This window comes from Drosophila rhopaloa, unplaced genomic scaffold (genome assembly GCF_018152115.1).
Source record: "Drosophila rhopaloa isolate 14029-0021.01 unplaced genomic scaffold, ASM1815211v1 contig_3, whole genome shotgun sequence".
In the NCBI taxonomy this organism is placed as follows: domain Eukaryota; kingdom Metazoa; phylum Arthropoda; class Insecta; order Diptera; family Drosophilidae; genus Drosophila; species Drosophila rhopaloa.
Window position 1 is genome coordinate 2439194 of NW_025335123.1, and position 27000 is coordinate 2466193.

Genomic DNA, 27000 nt, shown 5'->3' on the forward strand with positions numbered 1-27000 from the left:
ATAATGTAATGTAATCTTTAAGTTATGCCTAACGAAACAAAGCAAAGAAGGCGTACGTACAGCAACAGTCGACAGTCCTCGGACCCGATCGGCAGGATCGTACGAGGACACAACCACAGAACAAGCAACCCCGTACCCGTAACTTTATAAAGTATAAATACAAATATATACATATATCTAATATGCAAGCATGCAGATAAAGACAAACAGAATTCGTATATATTAATAAACACTTATATTGAATGGAAGGCCCAGCCCAAGCTCACTTTCGAGGAGGTTTGGGTGGGGATTATCTCAGATTTGGTGGATTGGATTTGAGTAGGTAGGTGGAAGCCTTGCATTTCAATCTTAGATTTTAATTTATATACAATATAAATATAACACCAAGTACGATGGGAATTGTATTATTATTGTAATGCCTTAATATGTTTATATTTTTTAATGATGGAAAACATTATTTTATTTAAAATTGATGGAGGTATTATTTTATTTTTACGTAGGTCAACATGCAAGCCTTTACCCAGCTACAAGTATTTTAGAATTAGAGAAAACAATAGTTATAGTTAAAACTGGTAGTAAACAGTATATTAGACTTTTTCGTCAGCGTTCATGCACCTTGAGGTGCTGTTTGTGATTGGATTTGCGCAGGAATCGAGCTGGACAGAGTGGACAGGCGAAGGGACGCAGCTGGGAGTGGGAGATCTGGTGGTGCTTCAGCTCCGAGGCGCTATAGAATCTCTTTTCGCACTGCGGATGCGGACAGGCGAAGTCCCGCTGGTTGTAGTGTCTCTTCAGGTGGATGCTCAGGTAGCACTGATCCGTAAGCACCCGGCCGCAAACCGGGCAGGTGAAGCTGAGCACGGACGGCTCCCGCTGCTCCTCCTCCGCCAGCGGATGCTCGGGGTCCGGATCCGTTTGCGCCGAATGCCTTAGCTTTGTGTGGATGCGACGGGCGTGGATGGAGTGGAAGGAGAGATGACAGTCTGTGGCCAGACATGGATAGGGTTTCTCGCCAGTGTGGAGTCGCCGATGGACAGCCAAGTAGTTGGCGTACCGAAATCCCTTGTCGCAAATATCGCACTTGAATGGCCGCTCTGCCGTGTGGGTTACCGCATGGATGCGGAGCTTGTTCAGCTGCCGGAATCCCTTGCCGCAGTCCTCGCAAACATGCGGCTTCTCGTCCGTGTGGGTCATCTTGTGGATGCGCAGATTGTAGGCCTCCGAGAAGCGTCTGCCGCACACGTCGCAGGTGTGATCCTTTCCAGCTCCCTGACTTCGCCTAGTGGTCGGAGCCCGCTTTGGCTTACGGATATCAAGTGGTTGCTGTTCAGCGGTGTTCCGCTGCTGGAGAGCCTAAGCGGAGATACATTATTTATTATTATACTATGTTTCAGCAAAAAAAAATATATTTTACATTATAAAATTCATGTTCTATCTATTCATTTTTAAAATTAAAATGAAACTCAAACTATATTGTTTTCCAAATTTTAAAATTAAAATGAAACTCTAAATATATAGTTTTCCAAGCTTTAAATGAAGTATTTCTCAAGCTATTAAACTGATAAACCATCCCATATAATTATTAAATTATCCATTAGGATACTAAAGATGCTATGGGACTTACTCCATTCACTAGTTCCAAGAGATCACATTCCAAATCCATCTCCATGGGTCCCCTTTCTCCGGAAAGATCTTCCAGTTGGGCAAACAGTTGCAAGTCCTCGAGGCAAACGCCATAGTTACTCTGATCCTCCTCCGGAAAACTTGCCAGATCGGCGTCCGCAATGGAAATGAGATCTTTAGATCGCATGGTGACAATTGCAATTCGCTTCCGTCCGGATTGCTGCTGTTTCGCCAACTGCCGTCCAAGACTTCCGCCGGCACCGCACATAAAAAAAATAAAGCCAACGGAGTCCAAGTAAGCGTCGATAAGATTGCGCCGTGTTTAATTATGTAGTATATTATTACAGGCTGTAGTTGTTGGCCATGGGGAATCAAACAAAACAAGCGGGTGACGCTTGTATTTTATTTTATCGAAATGTTCAATAAATGTTGCCTATAAATGAATGATTAGCCCGGTCTGCACTTTAAACGCTGGCGGTGCGCACTTTGAGCCAATTGGGCGATCCCCCAACCGACCCCAACTACTCCTCATATGTATATAACCAAGTTTTCTACCGCTCAACTTTATCGGGTTGCCCTGATAAGACACTGTGCAACAGCCCTAATCGTTAGTTTTCCTATGGCAAAGTGGTAGCTATGGCAAAAAACTTGATTCAGCTCAGATTGGAGGTATCTCGAGAGATCATCCATCGCCACCCGTTTCCCACGGTTTCAAAGTTCGAAATGAAATGAAAAGCAAGTCAAACATTTCAGGTCGTCAATTTGGGGGTGTACAGTGTACATGGGTGGGGCTATGATACATATTTGGACGGGGTTGTCTAAGTCTTTAGGAAATAAAAATAATTTCATTGCATTATCGAAATTTGTAGGAAATCTTTAGGCTTCAATATGTAATTATTTGAAATATAATCAGGGAACTTTGTGATAATAACAGTCATCGGCAAGGTAGTCATAGTTTAGAGCGAGAGAAAAGTCGATATGGACGTAGTCATATCTTTTTTATAAGGGTAAATAAAATACTTCTTCAAAAATGGTTTTTCGAAATGAAACAATTTTGTTTGTTAGGGATAACTATTTTAAATTAATTTCTATAGAAATGTAGTTCAGTAGTTAAATTTAAAATAAAGAGATACGTGTTATATTTGAAACAATATGCAAATACCCATACAATGTTCTTAAAAGTGCTGCCCGAGCAGGGTCATTTACCCCACGTCTCTGGACTGATTCAATAGCAATGTCAAAGAGCAAGACTAGACACAATTATAATTTATCATGTTTGGATGGAATTGAACAATAATTGATTGGGATTTTTTGTGGATTTTTATATGCAGCTGAGACCCAGTGATAATCATAGCTAGACGGTAAACTTCTGGAGCAGGTGGCGCAACTCCTCGTTCTGGCGACGCAGGAAGACGACCTCCGCATCGTATTGTACGCGCATCTTGAGCACCTCCACATAGTGATTCAGGCCGTGCTCCAGTGTCTTCCATAGCTTGCACTTGGAGGCCGGAAAACATGCGGAGAACTGGCGCCAGAAATCCCGGATCTGTGCGTCCGTAATCTGAATGAGATTGACAGCATTGAGGATGCTGCCCGGTTCGTGTTCGTACATCTGTTTGTGCATCTTGGAGGTGAACAGATTCATGGCGTGCAGACACAGAGCTGGTTCCATGACCAGAAAGTGATTATGGCAACGCTTAGCCGCCTCCTCGCCCTTGGCTAGGAAGTCCTCGCCAGAGGTCCGATGCTCCTGTGTTTCCTGTTGATGCGCCGACTGGGTTTTCAACTTGCTGGGCTTCTGATCCTTCATAAAGACCTCGGCGCACTTCCGAGGACTCAATCCCTGCGGCTGGCAGTTGGGACAGTAGGTGTACGGCATAAACACCTTGGTCAGCTCCTTCACATCCCGCAAATGACGGATGCGAAGCGCAGCAAAGATGTTGTCGATGCGCACCAGGCACTTGTCCTCCTCGGAGTAAGGCTCCAGAATCTTTAGTAGTCGCTCCTCGATGAGGAAACCTCCACGATCGGAGAGCTTACGGATGAGGTTGCGCATCAGGCGGAGCGACTCTGGCGGCAGTTCCTTGATATCCGGCCGGTGCTTTATGGCCGACTTGGGCATCACCCGGTTCTTGGGAACCCGCCCAATCCGCATGTCGAACTTCTCCAGGATGTTATTCCGCTTCTTCTTGGCCTTGTTGATGTTCGGAATGGGTGGCACGGGACTGGACCACGGCATGGCCAGTTGCTGCTCGTGTATGATGCGATCGATGTGGTAAACCCGGTCCACCAAAAGGTTCAGCTCCCTGTAGTTGATCTCCCAAATGCGATCGAATTTCTCGCGGTTGTTTAGCCTCGCTTGATGGGCCTTCGACTCCATGTCGTTGATGTTGGCGTGCAGCTTGTAGATGTCCGAGGAGAGACGGGCTATGTTCCGCTTCCCGGTGAGATAGAGATTCTTCAGGCCGCGGCGGGTGCGTCCAATGGCCTCGTGCAGGCGGGCCACTCGTCGCTTCTGCTGGTTGTTAATGATCACGTTCTCCTCGTTGCGCTTCTGGAGTACCTGATAGTTGTAGTCCAGCTTCTCGGAGTTCATCAGCACATTGTCGCGCGTGCGTCGCAACTCCAGCTCCAGCCGTTCGCACTCCTTCTCCAGCCGAATACGGGTGCTCTTGGTCAGCTCCTCCTGCGACTCGTTGATCTGCTGCGTTTGACGGGCATAGAACTGCTCCCGCGTCCTCACCAAATTGGCCTTCTCATCAAAGTTGGCGTTCATGGCATCGAAGAAGGTGCGCCACTTCTCCACAGCGTTGACGGCGAAGATCTGTCGCTCTTCCTCGATGGTGTGACGCAGCATTTGCAGGTGCTCCTTGTAGGCCTCCTTTAGAGTCTCCACCTGGTGATCGACGCGCTCCACCAGGCAGCATAAATCCTGGGCCTGCCTTTCGCGATCGAACTCGTACTTGGCATTCATGCGATCCACCTCCTGCTGGCAGGCGGCTATCATCTCATCCTTGCGGGCCATTATTTCAGCTATGCGCTTCTTTTGCTCTTCGATTTGGTCCCAGAGAAGCATCGGCTCGTTCGTCTCCTCCAGCTCGGTCCAGCGCGCCTTGATGTTCTCAAAGCGGGCCATGGTCTCAATGCTCTCGCGTTGCAGCTTCAGCTGCACCTGGTTCTTCTGCGTGGTCTCGAAAATCCGGCGATTCAGCTCCCTCCGTTCGTTGGCCACACGGACATTGGTCACCAGTTCGTTGCCGAAGCGGACCAGCTCGTTCAGGCGGTCGCTGGACAACTCCAGCTGCTGGTCGATGGGCGACTTCTGGGCCTGACAGCGCTCGGAGACTCCCTTGGGCGCCTCGCGGAACTGCTGACGCACCCTGTTGAGAATCGCCAGTCGCCGTTCATCCAACTTCTTTACCGACTTGTCGCAGTGCTCGTTGAAGATCAGGCCATCGATGCGATCGTTGAAGGACTCCCAGCTGTCCACTGGGCCCACGTCGGGCTCCACCTCCTCCTCCTCCTCGACGCTGACGTCGCTAAGCAGATCCTGCTCCTGGTGCTCCTCCAGCTCATCCTCGTTGTCGTCCATCGTTCAAAATATATGGCAGATCGTGATATGGAAGGGAATTGCCTTGTGCGTCAGAAGGCGACTCTTCTCCGAATTAAGGCGGTTTGTTGTGTGGCTGGAAAAGTTTGATCGAAGGATCCAAGGTTCCCTTGGTTTCGTTGCCATCGCCAGATCCGCCTCCTTTTCCGGTGAAAACAAACATTCTGTTGTTTAGTTTTGTTGTTATCAGTGGCGACTACAAGTGCTGGCAACATAGCTAGGATTGAGTGTAGTGTAGCTGGAAATGGCTAAATGGACATCTACTTCTCTTAATAAAAGGGTGGTCATTGTTTATGAGGAAAGTCTATTACTCAGTTCTCTTAATTAACAAAAGCCTTAACAAAATTGTTTAATGCTTTAAAATTAAAAAATGTTGAAAAATAAATTAAATTAAAACCTTTCTTCGCAATTTTGGTTAATAGCTTTATGATCATAACAAATGGACAAAAGAAAAACAATTTTTTTTAGAATTAAACAAGAGTTATTAATACATTTGTTTTTTTTTGAAAATTAAGCAAATATGTTTTAAAAAGGTTATATAGATCGTTATAAAGTTTGAAAAACAGACAAATTTGGCGTCAAAAAATATCATCTCTACGTCGAACAATCGTTATCGTGCTGACGTCACCAGGCCTTACAAATACTAAAACGAATGGAAAATTTCCAAAGCCCCAATGACCATTGACCAATGTCCAATGGACCCGTCGATCCGATCCGACCCGGCAATGCAGGCCAAGAACCCTTATCCCGGAGTTGCATTTAGCCCTCTGAATCGGATGGCCTGCAAAATACATCCCTGGGGATTTGGGGACACTGGGTTGCATTCGACCAAAAATAGGGAGACATATTCAAAAACCAAAAATAAATTGTTTACATGATATTATTCAATTGGGTCCTATTTACAATTTGCACAGGGGAGCGGCACTCAATTATCCTCAGTCTTCAAGGTGATTTCATATATCAGCTCGTCGTGGTAGTCCTGACCATGTGGATCCAGCTGGGGGTGGATCTGCTGCTGCTGGTGGTGATGGTGCTGTTGTACAGCATTAAAGTATTGCTCCTCGCTGAGCAGCTCCTCCTCGACATCCTCGTCGTCCTCCTCGGTGACCGCGTTCTCCACCAACAGGCGCTGATCATCGTAGTCCGAAATCTGGACGTACTGCGCCTCGCCCTCGTTGATGTAATGCCCATTGGTTGTCACTTGCTCCTCCGCCTGGCCCTCCTCCACCAGCAGACCGTCGTCCTCGTCGTACTCCTCCTCCAGCATGCCCATGCCGTCGTCATCATCCTCCTGGCCGTCCATCATCCCACCTGAAACAGATCCCGAGCCGGAGCCTCCCTGATTTTCATCACCATCCCTATTATTCACAAAGCGACGCGTGTTGCTCCGGCACTGGATGGACCGCTTGTGGGCATCGAAGTAGTTGATGTCGGTGAACTCCTCCTGGCACAGGTGGCACACATACGTGCCCTGGCTCAGGTGCATCTCCTTGCGATGGCGGGCCATTTTGTGGGCATCGCGGCACTGCATGCCGCAGAACGGGCACTTCAACATCCTTCGCTTGCCCATGTGGACGTTGCGTATGTGCTCCTGCAGCGAGAAGTTTTTGTAGTAGGCCTTCTGACAGTATTGGCACTGGAATCGTCGCTTCTTCTCGTGCGTCGCCTCGCGGTGACGCTTAAGCTGGGTATTTTGGGCGAATGTCTTGCCGCACATCTCACAGATATGCTCCTTTTCCAGATGACGCCGCTGATTGTGCACGCGTAGGTCCTGTTTGGTGGAGAAGTAAAGAGTGCACAGTTCACAGACGTACGGACGGATGCCCATGTGGCGGCGAGCGTGTCCGGCCAGGTATTTGCAGTCGCGATACGTTTCCGTGCAGTAGATGCAGGCGTAGCGATTGGTCCCCGCCACTAAATGGGTCTTCTGGTGCTTGGACAGCTTGGTCTTGTGCATCACATCCGGACAGATACCGCATTCCACTGGCAGCTTCTCGTCCAGCATGTCGGTGATCATGGAGAACTCCACAATGGGTGTGCTGTCGTCGTCAAAATCCACGATGGTGGCTATCAGGTCGTCGAAGAGCAAGTAGCGGCGCGGTCCCTTAAACTCATCCAACATCTTTTCGCTGGGCTTCACATCCTTGACGCTGCCATCGTCGTCATTTTGGCTCGCAAAGCTGCGTATGGCGATCTGGAGGGCGGATGAAGATCTCATTTTGCCAGCAGGCTGCACAGAAGGCACCGTTGGCGGTGGTGGCGTTGGTGATGGCGGCGGGGAGGGCGACGAAGGTGCATCCATATCCAGATCTTCTGGCTCCTCGGCAATGGGCAGATGGGCATAGCTGAGCTCGTGTTCGTAGTCGCCCTGCTCCTGTTCCTCCTCCACCAGCTCTTCCATTTCGCTCAGCTGCAGCTCGGTGACCACAAACTGCTCATTCTGCTCGTCTAGCGATGACTCCTTCACCCGGGAGCCCACCAGCAGACCCTGCAGCTCCTCGTCCACCAGCAGTTCGCCCTCCACGCCGTCCTCGTTGACGATCAGGAACTCCTCGTCGTACTCGTTGCCCAGGCCGTCCAGAACCACGTATGTGGCATCCTCGCTGGCGTCCACCATGCCCACGGCACCAGCTCCTCCGCCGTCGTCGTCCGAGTACTCGCTCTTGGCGGGCAGCACGAACTCGATTATCTCGGACATGTCCAGGTTCATCGCAAGGCGGTTGCTCATCCTCGAGGTGCAACAACAATCAAACCAACTTTGGTGACAATCCTCAATTATTTTGCATGAATTTTGCCGAAAAAAAGCAATACGACGTCAGAAATTAGGGATGAGACGACTGCGAACAGTGCGACCAGTCGGCGGATACTGGCTAATGCCAACTATCGAATACTAGGTTTCGATATTTTTGTCAAAAAATACTGATTTTGTTGAAACTACCAAAATTGACTTATAAAATATATTTAATAACATTTTTATACCCTTGCAGAAGGCATTACAAATTCGGTCAAAAGTTTGTAACGCATTAAATAAGATAAGTCTGACCCTATAGAGTATATAGCATCACTAGGTTGATTTATAAACATTTATTTATTGACCGATTTTCGCAATTCTGATAAGGATTAACATCATGTTTTTTTTTTTACATTCCAATAATTTTCAATAATTTTTTCAATAACTATGACGTTACAACATTTGACCAACCAAAAAGTAGGTCAAGTAAATTTGTTATCGAATTTTAGCCTTAAAAAAATGAATAAGGTCTTTGTATGCTCTTGCAGAGGGTATTATAATGTTGGTAACGCAGTAAAAGTTCCAACCCTAAAAGGAACATATATTCATGATTAGTTGATATGGCCTTGACCATCTGACCATTTGTGAGCTAGGGAATCGACATTTTAAGCAAAGACGGTTGATTCTTTAGTGTGGATCAGTTGTCCCACTTATAATGCCAAAACAAATACAAACGATTGTCTAAAATAAATCCTCAAAAATAATTTAATTGAACACGAATTTGTGCTCCTTTCCCTAACGTTCCTTGAAGTGCTTTCGAAATTTCAAACAAGTCGGAGAAATTTACTTTTGTGAAACGAAATTGGAAAAGGCTTGTCTGGTTTAAGAATGTATAGCAGTATATTTGAACCCACATCATCAAGCTCCGATAATTGTGAGCTATCGATAGCACCAAATTTGAATGCCCATCGAGCGCGCCAAACCACGGCGCATGCGTGACGACGGTTAAGTTAACGTCTTCCGCCGCTTTTTCGCCCCTTCCCCTTGTTGTTGTTTTGCTATCTGCGCTCGCGACTAACTTGGCTAACACAAGTTAACTTCTGGACTCGGATTCGGAATTGGCCCGGTGCATTGCATCTGCACACTCGGTGGCGCGCGCTTGTCTTCTTGAGACTTCTTCATCGGGCGTTTCGCGAGCTTTTCTTCTGATTTTCTTGTTTTTTTTTACGGTTTTTACTGTTTTGCACTTGAGAGCGTGTGAAGTGCGCGCATGCGTAGTGGCTGATAATTAACCAATTTGAAAATTGCGGTTCTTCTGCTTTTTTCGCAATACGATTGACCGCAAAATTGCGCAAGAAATTTGATTTTTTTTTGCTGTGTGCAAATATTTTTTAAATAAGTGGAAACAAAAAAAAGAACAAGAAATCACCAATAGATTTCGAAGAAAGTGATGCAATTTATAGGACGAGGATAAAGGACAAAGAAACGATTTTCAAAACACATTATTTGCGGTAAGCTTACAATTTAGAAATTAGATGTGAATAGTTTATAATGTATCCCAATTAAGCTCGAAGGATTAAGAATAAAGGCTTAGTTAGTTAGAAAGGTATTGTGTTTTTAAAAGCACCCAAGATCGCACAGGTAAACTAAAAAAATTGTTCTAGATTTTATCTAATTTTTTGGATACATTTATTTCTTTAAAATTTTTTTTATTTGGCAAACAATAAAATATTAGAAAATAAAAAAACGTGTAGCAAAAAAAAAAAAAGCAAGGAAATCAAGTTGTATACATATATTTCCTAAGTCATATGCTTTTTTGTTTGAATTTAAGTGTATTTTTTATTTATTTTCTATCTTGATTATAATGTATGTATAGTGAATATATGTATATAGGATAAGAATAATAATAAATAATAAAAAAAAACACAAACATAACAAATCTAGTTTAAAATCGTAAATAATTAATATCAAAAAAGAAGTTTAAGTCTAAGATCAAGGATTAAGGACACAGACTTATTTACCTCACACACCTAAAAGAAAAGGCGACCAGAGTGAAGGGCGAGTAATCCCACTGCCACTGCCAACTTTGTAAGGTTTATTTTGTATTTTTTTATAGCAAAGTTTTATTGTTAATTGGGCTGATTACAATGCCCACAAGAGTTAATAAGAGATGGGAATCACAAATACAAATAGACAGCACAATGAGCGAATAACCAACGAGCAGCCAGTAACATCAAATAGGATTACGCAAAGTTGCAAACGCATTATGTTGATGTTGATTTAAGCTTTGGTGTTTGCCTTTATCGCATTTATTTATTTATTTGTTCGCCGTGCTGCAACATCTTCAGCGGCCAGCCTCATAGCTATAGTCCAATCAACAAATATGGGACAAACTTGACCCGCTTTCGGCGCGGAATTGGCATCGTATCGCATCGCATTGAAAATGGGCAGGGAAGGGCTCCCAAATTGGCCTCTCGTTTATTTGGCAATTATAAATTACATAAAGTGGCAGGCATTTCCCCCTTTCCCTTTTCGATACCCGTAGAATCGATTGCAATCATTGATTGACAGTCATTTGAGGATGGTGGCACTATCTTTCCTTTATTTTGTTTCAAATAATACAATATAAGAAGATAGATGTATATAGCAAAGTAGTATAAATACCATTTGAGATACATTCATTTATCAGAAAGTTTTCTCAGTTTATGTGATGTGATAATCAGATGTAGGAAGTGTTAGTAAGTATGAATTTATTTCATCAATATACTTAAAATATGTATATATAGGTGTACATTTATTCTATAATTGTAATTGTTTCAAAATAAACTTCACAGAAATACATAAAAAATATATTTAACTTAAATTAAAATCAACGTTAAGCCACAATTCCATTCAAATTCAAAGATTTTTTAACTATAACATATTTAGACTTTGACAATAGTAAAACAGTTTTAATATTCTATTAAAACTTTGAAGTTAGTAAACTATTAGACTTAAGCCCTTCAAATACTTTACTTGGGTCTTTAAAAATTGTAATTTTACAAGTATACAATCTTATTAGAAAACAGTAACAGCTCAAAAAAAAACATCACACTTAAACAGCTTGCAGACTTGACCCAAAATCCGAGCTAAGCAAACAATCCATTTCCATTTCGCAGACAAGATTCTCGAACTTGGACTGGGAGTAGGCCAATTAAGAGTTGGCCACACGGCAACAGGTGTCGGCGGTTCCAGCAGCAACATCAACATTAACAGCAACAGCGCAGCGGCAACATCTAGTGACAGCAGCAACATCGAAAGACAGCAGCAACAAGTGGCATCATTTGCGGTTTTGATCGCCGGGGCGTGTTGCCTAGTCCGTCGGCGAAAACGGGAAATCGGAAGAAACATGTTCTCCTTCAGCGCCGCCGCATCCTCATCCCCATCCTCCACTCGGACTTGGACTCGGACTCGGCATGGCTTCAATCTCGGCCAGCTGCTGCCGATGGTCGCCGTTATCGGAGTGTTGCATCTGCCGCAATTTGTGTGTCATGCTGGCTGGGCAACCAGAACGGCAGAGAATTCCATTAACGAGAATGCCACCATGCAAATCCAGACGCTGCAGGTGAACTGCAGCCGGGAGTTGCTCGAGATGCACCTGGAGCTGAGTCGACCCTTCCGGGGGCTGCTCTACGCCAAGGACTTTCCGCTGGAGTGCCGGGCGCGGGGCCAGGACTCCACCCGGCTGCACCTGCGCATCCCCACCTCGGGATGCGGGGTGCGGGCGGAGCCGCTCGGGGATGGCAGTCTGGAGTACTCGGTGCGGGTGATGCTCCAGAAGGAGCAGAAGCTCCGCCAGAGCACCGACATCCTCAGCGCCGTGCGGTGCCAGCTTCCGGCCAACGCGATGGGAATGCCACTGCCCGTCCTGCGACAGGACAACGGACGCGAGAGGTGAGTCATGGAGTATCATCAGTAGGGATAAAGTATAAATCACTCCAATCCACAATTCAGAAAGCATAAAAACAGATTATGAAAGCAATAAATAAATAATAAATTGAATGAATGCATAAAAATCCATTCGTCAGTCAATTTAATTCCATGTAAAACATTGATACACAAATTCTTATCAACAAGCATAAAAAATGTATTTATAATTAAATATTTAAAAGTTATAAATCTAAAAACGGATGACAAATCTCTTGGTTTCCCTCTTTCATCCTTTAGATAGATTAAATGTGCATATTAATTTAAAATTCGCAGAACAATTAAACAAATTTAAAATTAAAAGACAAGATAAATATTAATTTTAATTGAGTTTTAAAAATAGGATTAATACAAAGTACATTACTCAAAAATAAACTCAGATGAGCTTCTCTAAACTATTATTCATCCAATTTACTTATTAATATCAAATGATACAATCGAATCTCGTTCAACATTTCCGCATTTTTCAACATGACAGTTGATAGTCTTGATTCGATCTACATCTGCTTAAACACTTTTCAAAGTTTTAATGGGTAATGATAAATATAACAACTTTAAACTGTGTTGATTAAATTAAACTAAGGAAAGATGACTGATCATATAAGTAAAGACAACGATGAAGCTGAATTTATTTTGGTAAACTGTAGAATGCATTTGTGGCTTTCCCTGTTTATCGGGAAGAATATTCAGCTGATGAGGAGTATTAGTACATAATTATTTTCTACTCCTCCAGGAATGCTCGGATGCGGGCCTTGGCCGCGGCTGCGGTCCCAGCTCTGTCCGCACCACCTGCCCCACCGACGAGCACCACCCACAGCCAGCACCACCACATGGAGACGCCGCGGGTGAGGATCTGGCTGGAGTTGGGTGGCCCCAACGGAACCGGGTCCGTGGAGGTGGGCGTGGCCACCACCCTGACCGTGCGGGCCATCGTTCCCGGGAACATCGGAGTGCGGGTGGTGGACTGTGCGGCCCTCGACGGATTGGGCGAGTCCACGCAGCAGCTGCTGGATGCACGTGGCTGTCCCATCGACGAGCAGGTGAGTGGATCGGGCTGATGCTGCTCCCCAGATGGACAGATGTAGATGTAGACAGAGATATAGATACACATGTATCTCGTGGATCGGTCATTTGCGTAACAGGTGCCGGCGGCGCGACATTCTACGCTGAACCGTTAGAGCGGAGAAGAAACCAAAACTAGACGCGATGAGGCGAACGGAAAGTCATTAATTAACGACGATCTCGATGCTGTGGGGCGATCTGCGAGTGATCGCATTTAACTTTCATTTTTATAGACGACATCTAGAGGGTAGCAATGGGGGTATACAGAACTGCATCATAAAGAAAGCTGAATGGAAGTTAAACCATTATTTTTTAGCTAACTGCAACGGAAAATGTCTTAAAAAAGTAAAACACAAATAAAAACAAATTGGGAAAAAGCTTAAAGTTCTTCTTTTTTACACTCACAAATAAATATTTATTTTGGAAAGACATTGTTTATGTTTATTGTTTATTCTTTTGAACAATAAACAGCCTTCGAATTTAGATTTCAAATTGCTAATAGAAAGTAAATGATTTTATAACTTCAACATTTATGTGATTCGCTTTGGAAAACTTTAAGTGCATTTTAAAGGCACGAAAATGTAAAACAAAAGCCATTTAGTGGTCCATTCTCACTCATTGATTTCTTGATCGCAACGAAAGGGAAATCTCCATAGATGGAAAACGGTGTTCCGAGACCCGATTGATTGGATGCCCCTGCCCCTGATACATTTTAAACATTTTTTCCCGCCCAAAAGCAGCGGCTCATTAAGTGTAACAGTTATTACAGCACCGACATTAAATGTGAGGCAAACGGCAGCAAAACCGAAACTGTTAGCCGTAATTACGCGATCAGCGTTAGAACAGTTTTCGTTGCCCAGCCAAGCAGGCCCAAACCAAACGAAACCATTAGCCGAAGTCGGAAAAACAAAAATAACCGAAGGAACGCCTGCGAACTGTTCTCTCTTCTCTGGGCTTTCTGTTTTCTAGGTTCCCTGGCTTCCCTGGGCTCCCCAAGTTCTTCAGTTCTTCAGTTCTTCTTGAGTAAATTAGGAGGTCACAACAATTAGCCAACAGTGAAATACATAGAAATATTTATCGTTTAGCATTTTGACGTGCCCCTGTTTGCGGTTGCCCCATCTCCGCCCTCGACTCCCCGACACCACAATCTTCATCAGCACCACTGAGCCAATCAACAGTGGGGCCAGTTGCAAAACAAAAAGATTTTAATATGGCAAGATTTTCGAGTTCAAGTCCTGGACTCGAAAAGAGATGACCTTTAGCAAACTTGTTTCTCTTACTTATATCCAAAGCTTAAATTAAAAATCATTTTATAAACGCAAGTTCAACTTTAAAAATTTGTAAATTAATAATTAATAATTAATAATCCCAAACGTATACTCCAAGTTTAGACCATAAATACTTTCTACTTATAAATTAGAATTATCTTATCTTTAAAAAAGTATTACAAAGATTAACATTTTATATTTTAATTTATTAACGAAACTTTATAAAATTTAAAAATATAGATTTTATGTCTTTAAATTTTTGCCTTAAAGCTGAGTTTTTTTTTAGAGGTTTTCCATTCGTTCATAACATAACTTTTTATTATTCTTTTTTCCACTGTGCGACGGTGGGCAATGCCAATGCCAGGCATTTGCATTTTGGTCGCCGGCCGTCGCAGCTTTGTGCACATGTCATTCATTCACGAAGCTGCCTTAAATGGGTCAAACAAATCTCCAACTAGACGCTTCGCTACTTCTTTATGTTTGTGTTGTTGGTGGTCAGGGCAGAGCTAGAAAAATCACACGGCTTAATTTCTGTTTTATTTTAACGGAACGGGCGAGAAGAAGGCACACAGAAAACCATTTGCATTTTATGTTTGTTTTATTGTTCAAGTCTTGGCGGCTGTCTTCCGTTTTAGCACATTTCATTTTCTTTTGCGTTGGTTTATTGTTTTATTTTTCTGCGCTTTTTTACATTTTTTTTTTTTTTGCTCTTAACTTCTTCAAGACGCTCCAGTGCGATTGCAAATTTATGCGCGCACCCATCACAGGTTGATTTGTTTGGTTTAGAAACACTTCTGGGTCAGAGCGTGGAGGAAAAGTGAAATAAAAACCGCGTCTTTTGTCTGCGAACGCCGCCGATGATGGTGGCCCACTTTCTGGCGTAGAATCTCTAGAATTTAACCCACAGTGCATGTACCGTTAACAGGGAGAGCACACATCGTAACCGATCCTGGGGCCCTCCTACACGGTATAATAACCGTTAAATATGTGACTATCGATAATTAAAAATCCTTGCGATTATTTCGATTATTTGATTTCAGGGATGATAGGTAACAGGTTATCTGTGCCGTGAAGGAAATCTTTTGCGCGGCAATTTGTACATTTGCATTTGTACAATCTTTCTGCACGTGAACTCTTTTGAACTTCCGCAACAATTTGCTTTTTCTCGTTATTGTCTCAAGTTTCGCATTCACATACACCCGCACATGGGGAAACACGTGCTTGGGCGTGTAAATTGAAACTAGACATCGCCGTCTAAGCTAATCAACGTGCCTTGGGCCCTGTTTTTTTATACACCCTCCCTGTGGGTATTATAATTATGGTCATCATATCGTGACCTCTTGTTAAGCCTGGGCTGCAATTTAATTAAGTTGTACGTTACACAGATCAGAGAAATTCATCATCATCAGAGGCCGTTTACTGTCTAGAACCACTTGGGAATTATAACGATTATTTCCTAAAACTTGAAAGATTAGTGCCTTAAAGGCTTTTATAAAGACCTAAAGAATTTCGTAAAATATTAATACATTCATTTGGATTTTTTCAAGAGTATAATAACTTCGGTTTGATTAAGTTACCTTGCTTCCTCGCTTTTGTTTTAGTTACCACCAACAATGGCGAGATGTAAATCGCAGCGTCTTGTAATTCCATACATCTGTTTCCAGCGATCGCACATGCATCATACCGTATACCATATTGCACTATATGCATATGTGTAGTAGTGCAGACTACTTGAAACTCTGTATTGTTGTCATTGAACTTGGCCACATGACAATTGGTTCGCCACCTTTTCTCAGTTTTCTTGGCAGTACTACTTGTATACTGCATTATACGTAACGGAAATGACCGAAATGTCGGCGTGTGAGCCGGTGTTTTGTCACCCCGAGTTGTTGTATAACCGGCGATAAAAGAAGGCCATCAAAAGCGCCCAAATGGTTGGCAGTTCAAAGTTAGGGTTCAGGTTCAGGGACAGCGACCGCAACGGGAGACAACTGGTTCATATTCCCAGTTTGTCACACAAATGTGACATAACAAATTTATGGGGTGGTTCCAAATTTTTTTATTTTTCTTGAGTTCTTTACATTTATTTTTAGCACTTTATTGTGTAGTTGGACTTCACCTGAGTCACTCCATAAACGATGTTTTTTAGAGAGGCAAAATAATTAAAACTTGGGGATATCTTTAAATTATTATATGGACTTAAAAATTGTCTACTTAAAAGAAAAATTAAATTTTTTTTATTACTATAGGGCAGTGTCATCGGAAAAATGTTGAAATTTATTAATTTATTAATCACACAAGATAATTTTAAAGTTACATACAGAACTTCTCCACACATGTTTAGTAAAGATAATGTTTTTAAATCATTAACATTATGCATATGTAGTTAGATTTGAGTTTGTATTCTTGTTTTCAAAGCAGTCCTAAGGATAATGATCAGGGTGATATATTTTGGCCACCGCTTTGTAATCAACAAATATGTTATGTTTTCAAAACACATGTGGCTAACTAACAGTAATAAGACAACCTTGTTTACCATGCATAGCTGTGGATATACTAATTGTGCCCGTTTCCATGGCCAGGTAATGCCCGCTCTGCACACCCAGCACCGGCCGGCGGAGGAGGGATGGTCCAAGCAGCACGAGGAAGACCTGGTCGAGCGGACGTTCGCGGCCACGTTTCCCGCCTTCAAGTTCCCGGACCGCGAACGCCTCCACGTCAGCTGTGGCGTGCAGCTTTGCAAGGGGAAGTGTCCGACTGTGAGTGCCACATGCTTGTACTACACACCACACTGTAACTGCACAGAGAAAAAAACCATTGCATTATAAATTTTGAAGAAAAAACGTTGTTGTTGTCCAGCAGAGTTTAATGTTTGGTAGATAGGAGTTCAATTCTTTAGTAAGGAAATAATTCTTTTAAAGGTATATAATTAATATACGTGATAAATATGTTTATACTGAAAGAGAATTTAATTTGCACTTGCACACCTTTTGAAATATTAAGCCAGCTTGAGTAAATAATTATACCAATTATAATAAAATTAATATAACAAAATTGTACATTAAAGTCGCGGGACACGAGTTCGATTCCTCAGTCAATAATTTTTACACGCATTTCCCAAATTTGAAGTTCTTTAGGACAGATTCTTAGAGATCCTAAGCTACCATTAAAACTTTAAATGGTAATAGCCTTGACATGAGAGCCAAACAATTAATTATAATGCAGTGTATTTTTTTTTTCTGTGCACCGACAAAAAAGCACCACTCGTATGCATCTCAATTAATTGCAACGAAAACGAAAGTGTTGCCACTGCCGCTTCTGTTTTTCAGCTGCCCATCGTAGCGTGTTGTTGCGTCTGCTAATTAATGTGGTTATTGCACCGAAATGCAGCCAAGTGGAGCCACGTACCCACTTAGCCACCAGTGCACCAGTGCACCACCCGATGCACTGCCTCCACCGGTGCCTACTGCACCGATGCAATGTGTTTACTATACCGATTCCCTTTCGATTCCAGCTAAACTGTCGCCAGAAGACGCCTCCGCCGGCGTTGAGTGCCGAGCAGCACTTGGCCCGCATCGAGGTGTTCAATTCGCTGGCCGTGACTGCTCCCCAAATCGAGGTGGACCGCCTGCGGTACGACAGGCGCCACAACATGAGCGGTGAGTGGGCGGGATTGGGATTGGGGGTGGATGTGGGTGGTGGGGGATGCGGGAGTGGCAGTGGGAATGCGTGCCAGTCACGGATGCCGCAACACCCAAGTTAAGGGGGTGCTTAACACCCAAACATTTTCCAGTTTCCTTCTCTATTACATTTGAACACTCGAATCTTGAAAACAAACTTTCCTAACTTGAGGTTCATTAATTTTTAATTGACTGTTTAGTTTTCACTTTCACATGATTTTGATTGATTGGAACAATTGCAAACATAGATTTTCCAATTCGAATACATTTATTTTGTTAGAGATCACTTTAGATTACACACCTTTTTCGTCATTCAATTATTATTGTTCCCTTTTTTTTAGCCATGTAAAGGGTATTTTCATTTTGGTTAAAGTTTGTTACGCAGTAGAGGAACCATTTTCGACCATCCAATTCTTGATCAACATAACTAAGGGAGTTTTAATTCTGTTCGGGAGTTAACTTTTGGCCATAATAAAAAAACATAAGGCGCTTTTTGCTCTTACAATGACTGTATGTATTAAAAATGTATTTGGTTTTAGCTGTGAAGGCCACTTGATTTGAAATTTTATAACGAATTCATTGATATTCCAACATTCGACCACAATTTCCCAGGGCTTTGATTAAAACCCCGAAAAATCGAGTTGATCCAGAAAACATAATGCAAAGATAGCTTCCGTTCTCATTTAAAAATAAAAATTATTTATAGACAGAATTTTTTATCATGATCTTGTCTTTAACTTTTTAGTGTTTTTTTTTACAAATTTGAATATGCGTAGAAATAGGATACATCTTTTATGTGGAATAACAACAGAGATTATATTTCAGGAGAGGATTATGCGCCGCATGTGAGGAGTCAACCTGGTCCCGGCGAGGGAACCCTCTGTCTGTCCATCTCCAAGCTGGCGATCTCGTTCTGTGTGCTGGGCCTGATCTTCCTGGTGGCCGTGGTGGTGGCCATCTTCTCGCTGATCCGGTCACGTCGTCGGGAGCGGCGACATGGAGCCGGACTGAGTCTGGGACTGGGCCTGGGAATCGCCGGGACGAGCACCTCGAACAGCAGCAGCCGGCTGCATCGGGATAGGGCCGAGATCTGCACCTCGATGTTCTCCTCCAGCAGCGAATCGGCGCAGTCGCAGCCGCGTTTCGGGGCCAAGTTCCTGATGCCCTACTATCCAAATACCCTGCCTTACGGTCGTGTCTACTAACTAACTAGTTAATGGAGGGGCCTCCCAGAGACTGACGGATTCGTCTAACGAGTGGTACCAAATTAAGGTCTAACTTTAGCAATATTACCGTACTTATGTATCTTTCGGTTGGCCGAAAGGATCTTGAAAGCGTTTTGCAAGCGGTTAAGGGCCAAAATGTGTTTTGATGTCCTTTCGTTTTAGTTGTATTTAATACCTACGTATATTTAACAAGAAAGGAAAGCTAACTTCGGGCGGAGCCGAAGTTGAAATACCCTTGCAGAATATTCTGCAAATTATATTCTCCAAAATCATTCATAATGCATTCTTAATACTCATAAAAAATCCCAACTTCCTAACTTTAAAAACACCAAAGTTATGGCATTTCCAATCGTTCAGTTATATGGCAGATATAGAATATAGTCGGCCGATCCTTATGAAATTTGATATGTCGGATTGATTAGGCAAAAATAAAACCCATAGAAAATCCCAACTTCCTAACTTAACAAACACCAAAGTTATGGCATTTCCGATCAATCAGTTATATGGCAGCTATAAGATATAGTCGGCCGATCCTTATGAAATTTGGTACGTCTGATTGATTGGCCAAATATAAAACCCATAGAAAATCCCAACTTCCTAACTTTACAAACACCAAAGTTATGGCATTTCCGATCAATCAGTTATATGGCAGCTATAAGATATAGTCGGCCGATCCTTATGAAATTTGGTACGTCGGATTGATTGGCCAAATATAAAACCCATAGAAAATCCCAACTTCCTAACTTTACAAACACCAAAGTTATGGCATTTCCGATCAATCAGTTATATGGCAGCTATAAGATATAGTCGGCCGATCCTTATGAAATTTGGTACGTCGGATTGATTGGCCAAATATAAAACCCATAGAAAGTCCCAACTTCCTAACCTAACAAACAGCAGAGTTATGGCATTTCCGATCAATCAGTTATATGGCAGCTATAGGATATAGTCGGCCGATCCCGGCCGTTCCGACTTATATACTGCGTGCAAAGGAAAGAAGGGTGTGTGCAAAGTTTCAATTCGATATCTTTAAAACTGAGAGACTAGTTCGCGTAGAAACAGACAGACGGACAGACAGACGGACAGACGGACAGACGGACAGACGGACAGACGGACAGACGGACAGACGGACAGACGGACAGACGGACATGGCTATATCAACTCAGGAGGTGATCCTGATCAAGAATATATATACTTTATAGGGTCGGAGATGTCTCCTTCACTGCGTTGCACACTTTTGACCAAAATTATAATACCCTCTGCAAGGGTATAAAAATTAAAAGTAAAATAGTTGCAACTGAATAAAGGAAAAATCCCTTTTACATTTTATTGATAGAGCGGAATTTGTATCAATTATTCACTTTATTATTAACAGAATAGTTTATTGGTTGAAGTGAATAAAGGTAAAAATTACATTTCTTATCACAATACTATTTTGAATTACGCGCTAAAGCCTAGTATCCAGATCGACAAACGAGTACACTAGCGTAAAAACGTTAATCATTCCAGTGTGACCAACATTTCGAGACTGTCAATCAGCTGGGTTTGTTGACAAGCAGTTAAAATTCAAATATCGTATTTGCGGGAAAGGGCCTTTAAAAGATATTATCAACTACCTTGGCAAGACAAGTCTGCAGTTGTACAACGAAATTAAAAAACAATACAATTTTTTTTTTAATTTACTGATAATTATATGCTAATTTAAAGTTCATAGCTGCACTTTTATTGGGTTTTTTCGTACATTTTTGACCAAAAAAAAAATAATTTTAATCTGACAAGAGGCACCCCAGATAGTTTTAATATTATTTTGTCCTCACATGTAAACTTCTGCAATCGACTTTTGCGGGCTTTTAATTTTTTCCCTCCATTTTTTAAAATGTTCAGTGAAAGCGCATGCCAAAAGATGGCAATGCAATTTTCTGGTATTTTTTCGTCGAACTGAAAAAAACCTTGACGAAAAGTGTACGCCAGCTGTTTGCCTCTCGCTCTCTCTCATGACTGCGGTACAGTTTTCGTCGATCTAGGTACTAGGCTTTGAGGCATAGATCGGGTATTGGGAAAACGATAAAGCCGCGAAAAGATATTTTTTATCGAATTTTATTTGTATTATGCAATTGGTTATATTTCAGAACTCGGAAAATACTTCGAGGTACCTGCACTAGGCAAACACACTGTGCACTCGAAGTCATTGATAGAAATCAAATAACAGAATAAAATTATCTAACAACTGTTTAAATAGGCGACCTATGGTGTTCAAATCGATAAGCATATTCGAATTATCTAGAACAATCGATATCTGAAGTTGAAAACTTTTTCGTGCCATCGTCAATCGAAATCCTGTTTATAGCCTGGTTATTTTAAAGATAACTTTTTTATTTATATCTATTAATTTAATAGCGTGTAGTTAGATAGTTACAAAATATTTTTTATAATTAAACCCATCATTATAGAAAACCAGAGTTGCATGCTTGCTATCGATATATCAATAGCGCCTGAGCAGCCCTGAAAGGCGCATTAGTGTAGAGACAGTTTGTTGGTGTGAGCTATGTAGACTTGCATATGCGCTACATGTGAAAAGAGTCGGAAATTTACACTTACATCAGAGTTTTAATGGGAAATATGAGTAGATTAATATTAAATTTAGGTAAATGTTGAGTTTAAGAGGATATCTTTTCAACTTGCCAATTGTTAAGCGTTAAATATCCTAGCCCTATCAAACAACTTTCAAACTCGCATATGCTGCTCTTGTAGCGTAACGCCAACGACGAGGGTTACTGCAAAATGGAAACTGTTTTTGTGTGTTGTTGTCGAGCGTGAAGTGTGCAATTAGACAACTGAATTCGTTTAAATGTGATGAGAAAAGGCGCACTACAACAACGTCAAAGGCGAGCGAATCGATTTCCAAACAATAACAAGCTACGAAACTAAATTTAAAGTCGCTCGGAAATCCGGAAATCGGGAATTTCGAGAAGTGCCCCCCATCCGATATATATACATATATAAGAGAAGAGCGTGCGAAAACAGAAACCCAAACAACGGATAAGGAGAGACGAGTGGAGGGGTCAGGAAAAGCAGGCAGCGCTTTTAGTCGCATATATTTTAGCCACTTTTCCACGCCAGCTGGGAAGAGGCGGGTAAGGGCGGTGAAATTGCGACTTTCGGCGGCCCAAAGAGCTCAGCTGCAGGAATAAGCTGACGCGAAACCTTGAGACACCGACTCTCACGCACACCAGCGCAAGCACACGCACACTCAATAACACACACACAGGCGCAGGAGCAGCAGGAAGTGCAGGCACCATGAGTTCGGTAAAATAAACAAATTATCCAACTTAATACAAGCACTAACTAAGAAAGTGGTCCCATGACAATAAGTTTCAGACTTCAAACATGGATCACTTCCACATTCATAAATATTATCCAATCAAATACGAAATGAATTAGCATGAAGGTTCCGTTGGACGAGATCTGTGACCCCCGGAATGTTTTGGCTTATTTTACAAAATATCAATAAATAGAGGCCATCTTCTTGTCGAACTTAACAGATTCTTTATAAACAGTCATTTATCAATTCTTAGTAGTATTGGGTCGACCAATTTAGTTCAATCCCATGTCCCGTTATCTCGTCTTTATGGCTATTCGTAAGCTATTCGTACGATTTTAAAATGCAATTAACTTACCATGAGAAAACGGAGCTTAGTATATAACCAAAAATGGTTGTAAATGAATCCAGTCTTTTTAAATATCGGCAAGGAACTACTGTAACACTGTATTAAAGCTCATAATATGTTTGCAACGCAGTGCAGTGAAGGACAAATTTCCGAAACTTTTAATTATACACTTATATTCTTGATCAGCATCAATAGCCGTCCGCAAATTACGTTTATGTTAAAAAGCCATCTGGATGAAACTTACATAATTGTCCTAATTCTATTGCACAAAAAATAAATATAATATCGTGGTTTATAAACATATATGCCATGTTTCTACAAAACCGGAATAAAGGAAATATACAAATATAACTAAAAATATAGTCGTTCTTTACGGTTTCAGAAACACGTTTTTTTCATATTAAGTAATGAGCCATTTGATCCGAAACTAAAATTTCGAAACTGATCCAATTTGCAGCAATACTCAAATGTGGAGAACCTGTCGCCGCAGACGATACGACAGGTGATGCGGGAGCTGCAGGAGATGGAGACCACTCCTCCCGAGGGCATTAAGGTGCTGATCAATGAGAGCGACGTGACGGACATTCAAGCTCTGATCGACGGGCCTGCTGGCACTCCATATGCCGCCGGCGTTTTCCGCGTTAAGCTGACGCTGAACAAGGACTTCCCGCAGACGCCACCAAAGGCCTACTTCCTCACCAAGATTTTTCACCCGAATGTGGCCGCCAACGGGGAGATCTGCGTGAATACACTGAAGAAGGACTGGAAGCCGGATCTGGGCATCAAGCACATTCTGCTTACCATAAAATGCTTGCTGATCGTCCCAAATCCGGAATCTGCGCTGAACGAGGAGGCCGGCAAGATGCTGTTGGAGCGTTACGACGACTACTCGCAGCGGGCGCGCATGATGACAGAGATCCATGCCCAGGTAAATAAGCGGTACCTTTTCATGTTTGCCTAGCTTAGCTTAGCTTTCATGACTATCAGTCATTTAACTAGAATCTGATTAGGTCGGCAGGTCTATGTCAAAAATTCCAAGTGATTGATTTTTCGATTGAAAAACACAAAAATAATCATTATTTGCTCTAAATTAGTACTTCTAGTAGATGGAGAAAAACCATAAAGTTTAACATAGTTGCTGGTCCAATTAGTGTGCTATTTAGTTTCAAAAAGAAAATATTTCAAATGGCTTTTTATCTTGAGTCATGATCTTAATTTCTTTGCACATAATGTTGATGCTAAGAAATATACCTCACTGAGTAATCATCTGAATTATTTCCGATATGATGGTGTTGTGTTTATTTATGCTGGTAAAAAAATAAATTGAATTTTTATATCAAATAAACTTGACAATAATCATTAAATCTTTTTAAAAGACAGTGGACTTATCAAACCATTAATATAATGATTTGAACTGATAGATAAGACAGGATAAATCCTCTTTAATATAACTTTTGTAATATTTTACCTTTCCGGTTCGATTTTAGCCCGCCAAATGCGGTGCAGGCGCTGCTGGCGATGCCAAAGACGATGATGGACCTTCGACGAAGAAGCACGCGGGCCTGGACAAAAAACTGCAGGACAAGAAAAAGGAGAAGTTTATCAAGGAGAAGAAGCGTATGCTAAAGAGATTATGAGAGGCATAAGGCGAAGTTCTGTGGCCTAGCTAATCAAACAGGAGCAGTAAGCAGCGGCATGAAACGACGGATTCGAAAGGATGAATAGATGATAAGGGGTGGAAAAGTGCGAGTGTTAACCCGAGAACCACTTGAATGGCGGCAGGATCGGTGCTAGCATGGTGGAATTAAAGGAGCAGGCGCGCTATGAAATTTTACACTGATCTGATACAAAAAAAAGAAAAATTGAGCAACTAAAAAAAGGGAGTCACCGATTAAACCCGGATAAGAAACCGCATCATATGAAGGCTAATATCGGAATCGGAAGTTAAAGCTGCAAAATATCGGTAGAACGAGAGAGAGATAGAACCACTCCAAAGATAAGGGCATCCAGTTACCATATACGATTATTTAAACCACTTCTTTTGGTGACAACACCTGTCAATCGAGCCTAGAACGTAGAAAAGAAACCAACAAATAAGCAACCAAGAGAAATGCGGAATGCAACCATCTCCTTAGTAATTTATGTAGTTCTCTTTTCTTAACGATCATGAGCTATCCTAGCATAATTTATGTAATTAGATTAAAGAAAAACAAGGAGAACATTATCGCCTCATACATGCCACCACCCAAACACTCTACCCAAATCTCTCTAAAAAAAGCATCACCAATTTACCTTAATGAGCATTATTATCGTTCACTTGGGGTCTGTCCATATATTGGGTAATCCCCTGGCTATTCAATTTTTTTTTTTTTCGAAAACAAATATTCTGTTAGTTTCCGTAATCGATTGCACAATGTTTGGATGGCCCCTAAGACTTAAGTTATACCCTTTTTTATTTTTTGTGTCTTTTTAAAATTGTATCCATTTAGTTTTAAATTTAATAAATTTAAATTCGTTACATTCAATTGTCCTGCTTAGGATTAAGATAAGAATAGAAAACACCACGCATCCAACAAACAATCACAAAAAATACATAAAATTATTAATGAAAAACTGTAAAATATCGATGGCACATTCTGTAGAGATTTAAGTTTAAGGACTTACAACTGTAAAACACTTGTCGCAAAACGGAATGGAGCGGAACAGAACGGAATGTAATAGCACGGTGATAAGTGCATGGGATATCCTCGATCTTTCGTTCGCTATATCGCTATATCTTTCACGCCTGCTGCTCTCTCTTTCTCTCTCTCTCCTTTTGTTCGAAAATCCTTTTCAAACTCACACAATAAATCGATGGCGGAAAGTAAAAAAGCAATTAAAAAAGAATAAAATTCCAAGAAAAAATTCCAAACAAGACATTCTGAAAAAAAGATCTCGAACTTAATATTTTCAGATCGAAATTGGCAAGTATCGTGGACGATGTGGCAGATGGAAACGGATTTCTGAAAACGTTTGCTGAAATCTACAAAAAATTTATTTATTATACACCCGATTAACCATATATGTATGTATGTAATCTTTTGAGTAAAAATATTGGGTAAGCCTGGAAAACTAAAAGCATTAATCCAATATATGAACGTATTTGTTAAGGGGAGAAGTAGATATATTGCACCACCGAAGAAAAGTATACCAATGGGTATTATTTTATATGAAACTCGTCAAAAGCTAAGTTCTAGTGCAAATCAAAAACGAGATCAACGTGCACGTATATATTGCGTAAGCCTGTAAGGTAAGTATAACAGATATATGATAGATATAGGGATAAATCCGATATATGCGAATAAGATAGAAAATCTGAACTGATAAGTGGACAGTTCTTCCGCAACACGAATTCAAATGGGAATGTCAAAGTATTGGTCCAAAAGTGGATTAAAAACATAAACATATATAAGACAGCATTATATCCGACATATAAGAATAAATCGATTTTTTTTTAAATTTAGCAGCTAAAGGACAGCTAATTCATAACTATTTCTTAAAAATCGAAAATTTTGGATCGCCTTTTTTAGCAAATGGATACTTTGTTTTACGAGTACCCGCAAGAAACAAAGTGATTCCTTTCAAAATAAATAAGATAACAAACATTTAACATTTGATGATGCAGAAACAAAGATGTAAACATAAAAATAGACTTTTTTTATATCTCATATGTATTTTAATAGTATTTGTATGGCTTAAATTCGGTCCATATTTTTTAAGTAAAAAAAAATGTATTTATTAGAAAACCTTTTTGCTGATTTTGTAATATTTGCTTAAAAGAATGTTGTTATTTCCGTTAATGGGAGGGAGCATCTAGGGAATTGATGTTCGGTTACAACAAATTTGTTTGAATTCATCATCCGATTTTTTCCGTGCACTACTGTTAGCACTAAGTTTTTCAGATCACGTAGCGCGTGCCAATAACAAAAGGTATTTCCTAGTTCCGCTTCAGTCCGCTTCCCTTTTCGCCCCTCAGACCCCCTCCCACCGGAAGAGTTTATATCTGCTTTGGGGAGTTTTTCGATTCCCGCGATTCTGCGAAATGTCATGAGACACTCGCACACAGACACACATTCTCGAGTGGTGATGTGGGCTTGAGTAGGTGTGTGCGGTTCCTCCCCTCTCGC

General features: G+C 41.7%; 5 protein-coding genes across 6 annotated transcripts; 2 read left to right on the plus strand and 3 right to left on the minus strand.

Moving 5' to 3' along the window:
- Positions 1 to 26: 26 nt before the first annotated feature.
- Positions 27 to 2129, minus strand: LOC108052348 (zinc finger protein 665). Its single transcript, XM_017134729.2, has 2 exons — positions 1625 to 2129; positions 27 to 1353 (listed from the first exon to the last, which is right to left on the minus strand). Exons 1-2 carry the CDS (start codon positions 1889 to 1891, stop codon positions 601 to 603), a joined length of 1020 nt encoding a protein of 339 aa, XP_016990218.2. The 5' UTR covers positions 1892 to 2129; the 3' UTR covers positions 27 to 600.
- Positions 2130 to 2874: 745 nt separating this feature from the next.
- LOC108052349 (dynein regulatory complex protein 1 homolog) lies at positions 2875 to 5996 on the minus strand. Its single transcript, XM_017134730.2, has one exon. It carries the CDS (start codon positions 5213 to 5215, stop codon positions 2978 to 2980), a length of 2238 nt encoding a protein of 745 aa, XP_016990219.2. The 5' UTR covers positions 5216 to 5996; the 3' UTR covers positions 2875 to 2977.
- Positions 5997 to 6095: 99 nt separating this feature from the next.
- On the minus strand, positions 6096 to 8083 carry LOC108052350 (zinc finger and SCAN domain-containing protein 21). Its single transcript, XM_017134732.2, has one exon. The coding sequence runs from the start codon at positions 7959 to 7961 to the stop codon at positions 6159 to 6161; it is 1803 nt and encodes a 600-aa protein (XP_016990221.2). The 5' UTR covers positions 7962 to 8083; the 3' UTR covers positions 6096 to 6158.
- Positions 8084 to 9102: 1019 nt separating this feature from the next.
- LOC108052343 lies at positions 9103 to 19349 on the plus strand. Of its 2 annotated transcripts, XM_017134725.2 has the most exons (6): positions 9103 to 9475; positions 11123 to 11897; positions 12664 to 12970; positions 16843 to 17019; positions 17775 to 17919; positions 18766 to 19349. In XM_017134725.2, exons 2-6 carry the CDS (start codon positions 11353 to 11355, stop codon positions 19143 to 19145), a joined length of 1554 nt encoding a protein of 517 aa, XP_016990214.2. In that variant the 5' UTR covers positions 9103 to 9475; positions 11123 to 11352; the 3' UTR covers positions 19146 to 19349. The 2 variants fall into 2 exon arrangements, with proteins under 2 accessions (XP_016990214.2, XP_044317076.1); XM_044461141.1 differs by lacking the exon at positions 9103 to 9475 and having other exon boundaries at positions 11115 to 11897.
- Positions 19350 to 21701: 2352 nt separating this feature from the next.
- On the plus strand, positions 21702 to 25750 carry LOC108052353 (ubiquitin-conjugating enzyme E2 S). Its single transcript, XM_017134735.2, has 3 exons — positions 21702 to 22472; positions 23292 to 23762; positions 24322 to 25750. Exons 1-3 carry the CDS (start codon positions 22464 to 22466, stop codon positions 24469 to 24471), a joined length of 630 nt encoding a protein of 209 aa, XP_016990224.1. The 5' UTR covers positions 21702 to 22463; the 3' UTR covers positions 24472 to 25750.
- The last annotated feature ends 1250 nt before the right edge of the window (positions 25751 to 27000 follow it).

Coding starts and splice junctions, on each gene's coding strand:
- LOC108052348 (XM_017134729.2), bottom strand. CDS start 1,891: ATGTGCGGTGCCGGCGGAAGTCTTGGACGGCAGTTGGCGAAACAGCAG. Junction 1,354..1,624: donor TCTTGGAACTAGTGAATGGA/GTAAGTCCCATA, acceptor ATCTCCGCTTAG/GCTCTCCAGCAGCGGAACAC.
- LOC108052353 (XM_017134735.2), top strand. Junction 23,763..24,321: donor TGACAGAGATCCATGCCCAG/GTAAATAAGCGG, acceptor GTTCGATTTTAG/CCCGCCAAATGCGGTGCAGG.
- LOC108052350 (XM_017134732.2), bottom strand. CDS start 7,961: ATGAGCAACCGCCTTGCGATGAACCTGGACATGTCCGAGATAATCGAG.
- LOC108052349 (XM_017134730.2), bottom strand. CDS start 5,215: ATGGACGACAACGAGGATGAGCTGGAGGAGCACCAGGAGCAGGATCTG.
- LOC108052343 (XM_017134725.2), top strand. CDS start 11,353: ATGTTCTCCTTCAGCGCCGCCGCATCCTCATCCCCATCCTCCACTCGG. Junction 12,971..16,842: donor GCTGTCCCATCGACGAGCAG/GTGAGTGGATCG, acceptor TTCCATGGCCAG/GTAATGCCCGCTCTGCACAC. Junction 17,020..17,774: donor GCAAGGGGAAGTGTCCGACT/GTGAGTGCCACA, acceptor TTTCGATTCCAG/CTAAACTGTCGCCAGAAGAC.